The following is a 12,882-nucleotide window of genomic DNA, read 5'->3' on the forward strand; positions in this document are numbered from 1 at the left end:
ACTATTCAATCCTATGAGGATAATTGTGCTAGATACTGACCTACTAGTCTTCAATAAACAAATGATCCCATGAAAGAAGTAATTATTTCTGTGGAAATCTTATGACACAAGCAAATTCTGATACTTGAGCTTAGTTTAGTTTACTTTATTCATCTTACTACTAAGTCCCAAATTAGAATAATGCTACTCATCTGTTTAAGTTCTGATTCTAGTAAAACTGCTGAATGTACTAAGTGCTGATAAACCTCACTTATCAAAAGAAGAAGAACAAGAATCAAAGAATAATATCAGGTACTCCTTTGAGATCTAGAGTAAAAATGTGAATGGGACGACCCAAGTGCATTGCTGGTATTAAGTAAATATGCATTAGAAAAGCAAAATATTTTCTTGGTGACTTTTCACACTCTATGATTACTGGAGAAATACTCTGATAATAGCATAAATTCTGATAAGCAGTCGTGACTCACTTACACTGAGAAGCAACTGTAAAAGAGAATTTTAAAGATGCATAAAATTAGCACAAAACCAGTTGAGGTGGACTCATGCATGAACTCATTTATCAGTAGGTTTCAGGATAATGACAGCTCTTTAGCAAAATTTTAATTATGACTTATTTCTAAGATGTACTGAAGTAGATCAGACTTTACTCTTTATTAGTTATTTAGCTTAATGCACACACACATCACTCCATATGAATGATGAAATTTCTGTGGTGGTCTATGTTATTTTAGATAAACAGTCATTGTGTCATTTTTGCACAAATTCTGAGGACACGTTCTAGTTATATGGTCTGATGATTAAGTCCTGAAGACTATACCTCAGAACTTGTATGAAAACTTACTAGATAGATATTCCTTGTTCGAGTTAAGATATTATGTTCTGATGACTGTTAAGTTCTGGTATAGGTCTAAGTTCTGATTTTTCAGTCTAACCCTTTACTTGACTTATCTGTGAGTAAAATTTGGTAACAGTCTCAGATTAATTTCGAAATGTTGAAGTGGAAGATTAATAGTCTATGGTTAAAACATAATGGCACTCGTCCTTGAACAGTTCACTCTTGTTACATGTGCACATTCTCTTTCCAATGACTGTTATTCTTTTTCAAAGTCTAGGGAGACGAGGTAGAATTAATTCTACCTGTCAGCATTAAATATCTTTGCGTCTCTAGGCATTCTCTTGCCTATATACACAGCCACTTCACATTAGTCTTCTCATCACACTTGTATCACAAATTCAGTCTTGTTTTTCATTTACTATCACAAATGGCTGAATTTGGCTGGTTCTACAATTACGGTGATGAGACTGTGCATGTCTTTTTGAATGGAATTCCAACTCCCTACCCTATCACCAACATCCCTCACAATCTCTGGATTCAATTTCCAGAGGTTATCAAACGTGATCTGGTGGCCGTTCGAAGAGACCTTCACTTTCGTCGTATCCGTCAGCAAGAGCGAATCATTCGACTCGCTATCTTGTTTGTCGAAGATAGGAAGAGGAAGATGACTTAATCTCGTCTTCTTCCTGTTCTTCTTCATCCTCAGCTTTGTCAGGCTTCTTAGCTAGGACTAAAGCTGTTGACGTTAGGATTAGAAGCTTAGGGAAAATCTTGTATTGATGTAATTTCTATTTCATATATGTATTGACTTGATATATTAATGAAAACTGTTTTTACTTCAAGATTTTGTCTCTGAGTTATTTTATCTTGTGTTGTTAAATCCTGCTTGATATTCTGATGACCATTTAAATTTTGTCTTTATTTAAGTTCTGATTCTTTGTCAGCACTTATTCATCGAAATTATCTCGGTCATTTTTCACATGATTCTTTTTCAGAATATTAATGTTGCAGTGAAAAATAATTCAATCAGTGCTAACGGTTTCAATTTTGAATTAAAACTGTGTCTCTTGATAACTGAAATGGTTTTTCCTTGAAACAAGGCAACTGGGTAAGTAATCATTCCTGTTTTCTCGAGCCCAGTAACTATCCGTTATTACTGCATGTCTGACAGGTGTCCAACGGTAACATTTTTTTTCAGAGTATAAGAACAACAGAGAGACGATTTCTTTAATCTTTTATTTTCTTTATACTTTATCTCTCTTCTTACTTTTACTCTCTTTCTCATTCTTTCTCACGTTGGTTTCTCATACAGACATTATCTCAAACACCTAACAGGCATACTTGAATTTCAATATTTTTTTTCACATGGCACCAAAGGATTTAATCATTGATGGAGCAAAGTTTGTTCCAAACAACTATGCTGCAATTCTTGATCATGCTGAAGCTTTATCTGAATTGCATTTTGTGCAAGATCTTCTTGCACATAGTGAGGTTGGGTATGCCTTAACTCAGCCTGAATTATTTTCAAGTCAACAAGTTCTGCGGTTCCAAACAACAAGTCAACAAGGCTTTTGGCAACAAGTGTTCAAATTTTAATGCCATCCCAATTCTGAGTCAGCACATCGGGTATGCTATTATCCATCAAACTCATTTTGATTTTGCAACTGGAATAATTGGTTTTATTGGGGATAGGATGACAGAGGATCGAGATGTTGTTTATTTTGCTAGATTCTGTCAACTTATTTATACGTATTGTACTGCTGAACCCCAGTTAGTCAGCACTCAAACCCCACCTTTTAAGGTTGCAAAAAGGTACTTTAACGACCTGATAAATGCTGACACAAAGAAATCAATGGTGAGACAATTACAAATTCCTCAGTCTGTGAAACAGATTCTGGTAAATGCTGATCCTGCTAGTTACAAATCTGTTTACTCAAATGTTCAACCAACTCACCATAACCAAAATCCATCAACCTCAGTTCCTACCTCTCATTCTACTCAACCTACCCTCAGAACTTATCTCAAATCCTATCTCTCCACTTCACAGACTGCTCAACCTTCTTCTTCAGCACCTACTGTGAAGCCTACATCCTCTAAGCCAAAGAGAACAAAGACTGTTCCTCAAACATCTCAGAAGCAGAGGAGAATTACTTTGATAGATGAATCAGATTCTGAGGATCAGATTCCCTCTTCAGAACCTGTGGTAAATGAAGCTGAGAAGGCAACTTCTCAGAAGGATTCTGCAATTGGGGGTTCTAGGCTTCTCAAGAGGCTTAGACGTATGACGGTTCCTGAAACTTACAAGGAATCCAAATCAACAAGGAAGTACAAGAAACAGAGGGCACAGAGGCCAGTTTCAGATGATGAGGAGGAAGCAGCTAAAGAAGGGGATCAGGAATCTCTGATCTCACAAGACAAGGAATTTGCTCCAGTCACTTCTTCTCCATCAACTCCATCTCAGTAACCTGTATCTGACAAGGCTAATTCACCTTCTATGTCTCTTGTTGATCCAGGCACAAGTGCTGAAATTGATATTCAGAACCTGGTTGTGCCTGAAATACTTTTCTTAGAAGCTCCAACAGCAAATAATCCTTCCACAACACCTGTTACTGATGCTGTTCAAACTCCTGAGTTATCACTAACACCTTCTCTGCATCAAGATGCTGATGATCAGATTTTAGGTGAGCATCAGGATATGGCTGTTGATCAGAACTTAGTATCAGATCAGCAATTAGAGGATGTTGAAGCCTCCATTGCTACTCACACAGTTGTCTTATCAGAAGATACTGATTCTCTAAGTTCTGATGCTGCAAATGTTGGAGATACTGGTGAAGCTGCTACAACTGTAGATGCTGATGAAGCAGGTCCTTCAGGACATACTCCTCCACTGACTCTTCCTAAGTCTGAACTGGTAAAGGAGTTTGTTATCAGGGATGCACCAGTACCTTGGAGTGAAACTCCTGCAGGTCAGTAGTGGACTAAGGAATGGAACTCAGTTTCATGTGTTCCAAATGCTTTACATCTTGCTGAGCACTTGACTAAAGCTGATGACATGTTACATTCTGATGATTTTAAAACCCAGCTTAGAGTCACTGCATTGAGTACTAAACATCTACAAGGTCTTCATTCCAACACTCATGCAGAGCTACACAAGATTCAGGAGAACTTTATCAAACAGGAACAAGTTTGGAAAATTGATAAGAAAAAGTTCTTCCAACCTACCATTGACAGGGTTGCTTATATTGAGAAAACTCAAGAGAAGCAACAAGCTCAGATTGATCAAATTCTGACAAATCAAGCTTCTCAGCAATCGCAACTTACTGAAATCCAGACCTCAGTGGAACTACTTATCTCTCTTTTATTACCTGCTGATGCCAAAAAGGGGGAGAAGGTAATTAAGTCCAAATGCAAAACCAACAAGTCACTGCAAGGAAAGGATGATGGAAAAGATGACCAAGGAAACTCTGGAATGGGTAGTGGTCATAGTCAAGGTAGAAGGTTTACATCAAGACAAGCTAGTCACAGAACAAGTTCTGATACTGGGAAAAGAATAAGTTCTGCTGCTGGTAAAAGGATAAGTTCTGATGAACTTCTAGATCTTGATGAGGAAATGTCAAGACAGTTATTTCTTCAAGAAAATCCAGGGATGGACTTGGAAAGTTTAAAGGAAGAAGAAGCCAAACTTAAATCAGAGAAAGTCACATCTAAATCTGAAGCTTCTGGTAAAAAGTTACTTCCAAAACCTAAAGGCATTGTGATCAAAGAAAGGATACATACTGAAGAAACTTTGGCTAGATCACAACCACAGATAGATCCAAGATCCAAGGGTAAAGAAAAGGTTGGTGAACCTATCAAGCCTTATGTACCTCCTGAGGAAGAAGAAATTACTGATGGAAAAGATAATCTTGCTCTGACTTCAAGAAAAGTTCTTAAAACAACCTCTGACATGGCTCAAGTTGTTCAGAGTCAAGAAATTGTAAGTTCTGATATTCAGAAGAAGCAAGTAACCTCTGACAGTGCTCAAGTTAACTTGATATCAGAAAATAAATCTAAAACACTCCTACCAGGATTCACTAAAGCAAAACAGACTCAATCTTTGAAGACTACTCCAAGTGGTTTTGAAGCAAGAGTAGTTACTGGAAAGGAAGCTAGAGATAAAACTGGATTGGGAAGTGCTGATGAAAGAAGAGTACACAACACTACCAATGATCCAACTTCCTTGAGTGAACCAGGTATTGGAGCAACTCCTGAGAGATTGAATCAACTAGAATCTGTACAGATGGTTTACCATACCTACTTGAAAGAATACATCATGTTGTATTTCATGACAGATGGTAGGGTTTATCATATAAGACAAAATGCCATTCCTTTGAAGTATTTTGAAGAATTGGAGCATGTACTTTTCTTACTTCAAGTGGATGACAGAATAACAGAGACTGCTACAAACTACTTAAAGGAATAGATTCAGAGACAGAAAAGGCTTTATTCTGTTAAGTCTGACAGCAGATATGTTCCAAAGTACAGAAGTCACAATGGTGATATTGTTGATATGAAGCCTAATACTGCACAGATCAGAACATATCTTGGTATTAAGGGGCTTGAATTCAATCTAGAGTCTAACAAAGCTTATGTCATAAGACTAGATCGGGAGTTGAGAAAAGCAAAGATTAATGATCTCAGAGCTGCAATATTTCAAACTGGTGAAGATACTGCAGAGCTTAAAGATGTCAAACGGAGAATGATTGATGAACTCAGATATGCTGAGAAATGTTTGTTGAAGAATTATCTCAGAACAACTCCTGACATCAGAGAGATCAGAAAATGATGAAGCCAAGTCAAAGATCTACAACTACTTAAAATTCTGATGTGTATACAGACCAAAGTTGTTATCAGAAGTTAAATTGGTAAAAGCTTTAAGGACTGTAAGTTGTAGTTATCTTGTCTATTTCTCATGCATTTGTACTTAATGTTTTTGACATCATCAAATATCTGTTAAACTTGTATATTTTGTTAATTTACAAGTTGGGGGAGATTGTTAGATATATTTGATAATGTCATGGCTAATATGTTTTATGTTTAGATTTCAGATCTTATTTGAACAGAACAAATCAGTACTTAACTGATCAGTACTTTTACTGGACGACAGAACTTAAGGGATATCAGTACTTATGTCATCAGTAGATAGATATCAGAACTTAAGTGCTGAAGGACGATCAGATAAGGACAATAGCTGATTAAAGTTAAGAAGATCAAGATAAACATAAGAAGAGATATGCATGAAGAAGGAATTCCGTGAAGAATGGAATACTTGGAATAGAAGATATCTGATTGATATATTTTAGGAAGCAGAATTATATTCCATATCAATTAGCGATTATCTTGTAACTGTGTAGTATATAAACACAGACATAGGGTTTACACTATAAGTGTTATCATTATCGAGAATATTATTTACTATAACCCTAGCAGCTCTCGTGATATTTTGTTCATCACTGAGAGATAACAGTTCCAGATTGTAACAGAGTTTATTGGTTAAATAAAGTTTGTTTTCTGTTACATAAGTTCTTGAAGTTTGATTTGATTGTAATAAACACTGTATTCACCCCCTCTACAGTGAAAGTGTGACCTAACATACACTCTCAGTTTAAAATCAAGGACCTTGGTCCTATGAGGTATTTTCTTGGACTCGAAATAGCTCGTTCTACTTCGGGCATTTTTTGTTAACCAGAGGAAATATGCTCTTGACATCTTAGCTGACACAGGTTTCTCTGTTGTCAAGCCGTCTGCTGTTCCAATGGAGCAAAAACACAAAATCATTGATAATAAATCCCCTCTTCTTCTTGACCCTGAGGTTACTACCTATCGACGCTTAGTTGGTCGTCTTTTATATTTGACCATCACTCGGTATGATTTATCTTATGGTCTTCAAGTGTTGTCTCAGTTTATTTCTTGTCCCCGTAATGATCACTTGCTTGCAGCTTTCAAAATGGTCAAGTATATTAAGGGTTCTCCTGGCCAAGGCTTGTTTTTTGTTGCTGATTCCTCTCTACAACTTCAAGCATTCTCTGATTCTGATCGGGGGGTTGTCCTGAATCCCGTCTTTCTCTTACTGGTTATTGTGTTCTTCTGGGCAAGTCCTTCATTTCCCGAAAATGTAAGAAGCAATAATCTGTTTTACGCTCTTCTGTCGAAGCTGAATACCGCTCTATGGCCGACACTTGCTGTGAGGTGACTTGGCTAGTTCAGTTGTTGCAATCTCTTTATTCTCCTAGTCCTCTACCAATTCCTTTTTACTGTGATAACAATTCTGTTATCCACATTGCAACTAATCCTGTGTTTCATGAACGTACGAAACACATTGAGATTGATTGTCACCTGGTTCGTGACAAGGTCAAGGATGGTCTTATCTCTCCTTCTCATGTTCGTACTCATCTCCAGCCTACTGATATATTTACAAAAACTTTGCCATCTTATCAGCTGTCTTTACTTCAGTCCAAGTTAGGTGTTGCAAATCTCTTTACCCCTTCTAACTTGAGAGGAGATGCTACATTAATCAGTGATAATCAACAAAGTGAGAAAGAAAAAAGGAATTAAAAATCAACTCAACTGAAGTATACAGACTCAAGTCTGTAATGTGGTGACAGGCTATAATGACAGGCTGTACAAGTCTGTCACATTTGTGTTTCATTGGCGGATTAATATATCTAGATATAGGTTTATTGTACAAGTAGTGTGAAAACATTCTCTCTTGTAATCCCTCTCTCTAAACCCTCCCTCTGAAATGTAATCTCTCTGAAATATAGATCAGTTTTACAGTTAACTTTGTGACAAAAATGGATCATGTGTATATTAAAATGAGCATCGTCATCCCTGAGTAAAAACATGTTATATAGTTAGAAAATATGTTTTGTAGTGTAGTGGGTTGATATTGAGATTTTAGATAACCTTCCGAAAGTCCTAGTTCATTTAAGATAAATACTTAGGATTTAAGTAGGAATCATGTTGGTCAAATGATGTTCACGAGGATTAGTTGAACATGTAGTACATGCTTCGAGTTATTATCCAAATACGTATAAAGTGGCGTAAAATGACTCGAACATAAGAAATGTTTTTGAGATTCATTTTAAGGTCTTAACATTAATGTTATATATTATATATTAAGTTTGTAGTATATTTTGACAATTTCACAAATTTATATGTGACACACAATCAAAATTTGGGGTCAGTGAAGTGTGATAACATGAACCACAAAAATAAATAATGTGCACCGGAATGTAACACAACCTAACGTGCGAGGTCTCTTTCTACTTATATTTTATGAACACATATAAATTTCTCACATTTCCACATCTCCCTTCATCTCTCCCACTCTAAAAATGTCCATCTTCACTACCTAAGAAAAGAAACACTTATTCATCTTCAATGAAGTCACATGCTATTCATACAAATCACTCGAACAAAATCTCGAAAATCATCCCTTTTCTTGGCATAACCCTACTTCTTTTCACCATAATCCCATTCTACTACCCTTTTCAAAAATCCACCATTGTTAAATCCACATTGCCAGAATCCTCTGATACTCCGGTGACAATTATCGAGCATTCGGACGTAAATTTAATCGAGATTAACGAGCATGAAGATTGCGATTTATTTACCGGAGAATGGGTGCCGAACCCTGAGGCGCCATACTACACGAATAGGACGTGTTGGGCTATTCATGAACATCAGAATTGTGTGAAATATGGAAGGCCTGATTTGGATTTCATGAAGTGGAGGTGGAAGCCTGATGGCTGTGAGCTTCCTTTGTTTAATCCTTATCAGTTTCTTGAACTTGTTAGAGATAAATCTTTGGCTTTTGTTGGTGATTCTATTGGAAGAAATCAAATGCAATCTTTGATCTGCATGTTATCACGGGTACGTCTTTCGTTCTACCAACAGTTTTAGCGTGAAAACACCTGAGATTTTTTTTTTTTTTTATTGTGTATAATTTTTCAAAAAATTTAGTAGGACTATAGAATAATTGTTCTTGATGTTCTCCGTTCTCTCCCGAGCTCGACCTTAATTGTATAGTATATGTGTTGTGTCCGAGATTTCGGAGGAAGATTTTGTAGGATACGAGAATTAATGTAAGGGAGATGATTCAGAACATATAATTTTTATGATATGTTATAACAATAGTTTATCCTTGACCTGACCCATATATTGTAATCATATTAGGCTAACACCACTTGCACTTAGATAGTTACACCACCGATGATAAAGTCGGGGATGTAGTTGAAGACTTAAGGGGAAATTAGGTAAATTTAGACAATGACATTGGTTACGAATTTCCATAGTTATTATAAGAATGAGGAAAAAAGCAGTACACATATTTCAGTGCTAAACGAACATATGCACGTGAATACTTGGATGCGTCAATAGTTGGCTAATTTTGAAAACGAGGCTCTCCTTAAAATATTCTTGAATGTAAAGTAGCAGTGGTGGTGCCGCTATTCGGTGACCTGCGTCTAGCACCTGTGACACTGAACGATTCAAAATTTTCGAGTTGGTTTATATATTAGTACGTATATTGTGCAGTAGATAAATACATTATTGTCTCGAATACTATTTTTAACTAAGGTCACCTAAATTTCAAAGCTTGTTGTGTTTGTACGTGACAATCACAAATCTCGACCGTTTTAGATCTGAGCCACTTTACAGGACTAAAATCTGAGCAATATTTTAAAGTTAGTGAGTGCCATTGAGCTACAGAAACAGGTCCGTGTTATGTTACTACTGTTTTGGGCAATCCTATCTAGGTAACTAAGTTTTGGTTCTTCAATCATCTACATGTAGTCATTTCTTTAACGATGAATGCCACATAAGTTTTTCTTAAAGAGTCCGGTCGCGGGCAAGATCAAAGTTTTTGTGATACCTGTATAGTGCGTTTTGGTGTGCATACGAGAACCCATTTTAATATGTGGCGCGAATCGAGACATCGCTTGCACTTGATCATTTTCCTTTATTTTTAATCTCTTCATCTTCATTCATGATCTATTCATACCATTCTTTTCTATTAAACAAGATCTTACGAATTAGAAACTTAGCAAAAAGTGAAATATTCTGCACGGACTAATTTCTTGAAAGAAAGGTGTATGAAATTTAGATTATAACTTCTGAATACAGTAAAATAAATGTCAAAATGTGTTAAACATGAAAACAGGGGCACAATACTGCAATATATGGATCTATTTGTGAATGTACAAGAAATAGTGGGGTGTCTGGGACTCATATGTACACATATGAGTGGGTTGGAACCTGGAACTTTGGTTATATTATTTAAAAAAATAAAAAAACTAGAAATAATTGATGATAGATAGGTCCTTCATTATTTTATTGACTTTTGTCTTCTTACCTGTGGTTTCTTATTAATATTTCTTTTTCATCCTCTTCTGCTGAAAGCAATTGCTAGTTGTCATTAGCTTTTGTGCAATAATATTAGGCTGTTCACAGTGGATTTGCTTAATTGTCACACCTAAGGGTCTTACTATTCGTGTTATTTCAACCCGGTTAACGAAATCGGATCAGTTTTAATATGTTCCTATTAACATTGTTTGTAATTGCTAATTAGATATAGGGCTATAAAAATTATAAAAAGAGAAGTCCATATGGACACTGTTCAGATACAGGATGCAAGAGCTGTGGAGAGATGTATCTATGTATATACTTTTGTAGTAATTTGATGACAATTGACAAAGGACAGGGAATCAAAGCCCTGGCAAATCTGGCTGCTTACCTTATGCCAAAAAACAACTGTCTCTTTTCACAATTTTGTTGTTAATAATGTTCTAGTGTGACCATACATGTCTTTCTCATATTTAGGTAAATCTGTGACTGATGTAACATGTCCCTTGACAACAACTATTAGTCATTTTGGATTATATTCCCAGAATAAAATTTCTAGATTTTTGGTAGATGAATTTTCATAGATTGTTTTTTTTTGCGAAATACACCAAGAATCTTGTTTCCGCTTCATTTCCAGGTAGAATTCCCGGTGGAAAATTCATATACATCGGATCAGAATTTTATACGGTGGAAATACCTGGGTTACAATTTTACATTATCAACGTTTTGGACACCTTTTTTGGTCAAAGCCGAAGAAGCAGACCCTAATGGTCCAACTAAGACAGGCCTCTTCAACCTTTACCTTGACGAATTTGATCCCAAGTGGACGTCCCAGATTGAGGATTTCGACTATGTGGTTATCAATGCTGGTCACTGGTTTAGTCGTCCTGGTTTTTACTACGAAAAGGGTCAGATAGTTGGTTGCAGATTCTGTCAGGTGGAGAATATAACTGATTATCCAATGACCTACGGATACAGAAAAGCGTTCAGAACTGCTTTTAGAGCTATTAACAGCTTAAAGAATTTTAAGGGAGTGACATATTTAAAGACATATTCGCCAATGCATTTTGAAAATGGGAACTGGAACGATGGTGGAGATTGTGTACGAACAAAGCCCTTTAAGAGCAATGAGGCAACTTTGGAAGGGATGAATTTAGAATTGTACATGACACAAATAGAGGAATTCAAGGTTGCTGAACAAGAAGCGAAGAGAAGAGGAAAGAGGTTCAGGTTAATGGATTTAACACAAGCAATGTTGTTAAGACCAGATGGTCATCCTAGTAAATATGGTCACTGGCCACACGAAAATGTGACATTGTATAATGATTGTGTACATTGGTGTTTACCGGGAGCAATCGATACTTGGAGTGATTTCCTGCTTCAGATGATGAAGACAGAAGGTCGTAGATCGTACGAGCAGAGATTACAGTCGAAACACAAGAAAGTTGGATCAAGTAAATTCATGTTCCATTGATGATTTTGTTTAAAGGTAGAATGTAGAGCGAAAGGGAAAAAAACATGATTATTCAACTGGTTTGCTTACAATTCTTTCTTCTTGTCATTGGTTGATTTGTAGAGCCTTTTAAATCGTGTTCTAATTTGTCATAAATGTAAAATTGTTCCCTGTAAGCTGCGTTTGTTCTGAGCACTATATACTGTATTATAGAGTTTTCATCACGTATGTATATTGGTGGATTTATCGAAAAATGATATTCTATGTCGATAAAATCCTAATCTTGTGTACAATAGATCACATATTTGTAATTTATACCGCCTTCCGGAGCTGTGACTCATTGGGGATAAAAAGGAAATAGGTTTTTATTCAGTACACAGCTGGGAAAAAGTTGATGGTCCTGCACTTCATTCTTTTTCTCTACTCAATCTCATATGTTGGTCCCATTATTTGTAAAGATTGATAGTGGATTAGTGGGGCTGATTTTCAGTATATAGACTGACAACATTATTTATAACATGCATAAATATCTCTCTCCAGAAGTTGACTTTCATATTTTTAAAATTCAAGAAACAACTTGGTAAACAAAGTCGAGATGGCCGAGTTGGTCTAAGGCGCCAGATTAAGGTTCTGGTCCGAAAGGGCGTGGGTTCAAATCCCACTCTCGACAATTTTTTTATTTAAATAATTTTAAAACGAAAAAGTAGTTCTGCAATGGTACAAGTTAGAACATCTACACTACACCTGGTCCTGCATACTTGCTTTACCAAAGCAAACAGGTAGCATGAAAGCCACATAATAAAAAAAGTGAATGCTAAAGGCGTCTCAAAACTTCTCTATAAAACAAGTTCAAATAGCATTACAAGAAGTTTTGAGGATCAACAACGTAATATGAAATATAAATGAGTGAAATCTGTGACTCTGAGTGTTCAATATAAGCAGGTTGTCACTTCTTGTGAATACAATCTGCGATTAATACATATAAATCAAATAAGTGTGTGCGTGAGTAAACGAAATCAAACAGAGAAAGAAAGGATATAACCAAATGGAGATTTTCGAGTCCAGTTGAAACTATCTCCTTAAAGTTATTTCGCCTCTCACTGTATGTGCGAGTCGATAGCCTCCCAGGATAAAACGAGATACCGGTATAATTGATAGATCGAATATACTATCAGCGAACTTGAACTAAGTCCGAGAACTATCACCGGAA

The 12,882-nt window shown here is 36.2% G+C and overlaps 1 protein-coding gene and 1 non-coding gene across 2 annotated transcripts; both read left to right on the top strand.

The window, feature by feature from the left end:
- The first annotated feature begins 8,144 nt into the window (after window positions 1–8,144).
- On the top strand, window positions 8,145–11,947 carry LOC141723855 (protein trichome birefringence-like 19). Its single transcript, XM_074525786.1, has 2 exons — window positions 8,145–8,749; window positions 10,857–11,947. Exons 1-2 carry the CDS (start codon window positions 8,258–8,260, stop codon window positions 11,691–11,693), a joined length of 1,329 nt encoding a protein of 442 aa, XP_074381887.1. The 5' UTR covers window positions 8,145–8,257; the 3' UTR covers window positions 11,694–11,947.
- Window positions 11,948–12,261: 314 nt separating this feature from the next.
- On the top strand, window positions 12,262–12,342 carry TRNAL-AAG (transfer RNA leucine (anticodon AAG)). The gene has a single exon. It is a non-coding gene; the product is annotated as a tRNA-Leu (tRNA).
- The last annotated feature ends 540 nt before the right edge of the window (window positions 12,343–12,882 follow it).

Source organism: Apium graveolens, chromosome 5 (genome assembly GCF_009905375.1).
Source record: "Apium graveolens cultivar Ventura chromosome 5, ASM990537v1, whole genome shotgun sequence".
Classification (NCBI taxonomy): domain Eukaryota; kingdom Viridiplantae; phylum Streptophyta; class Magnoliopsida; order Apiales; family Apiaceae; genus Apium; species Apium graveolens.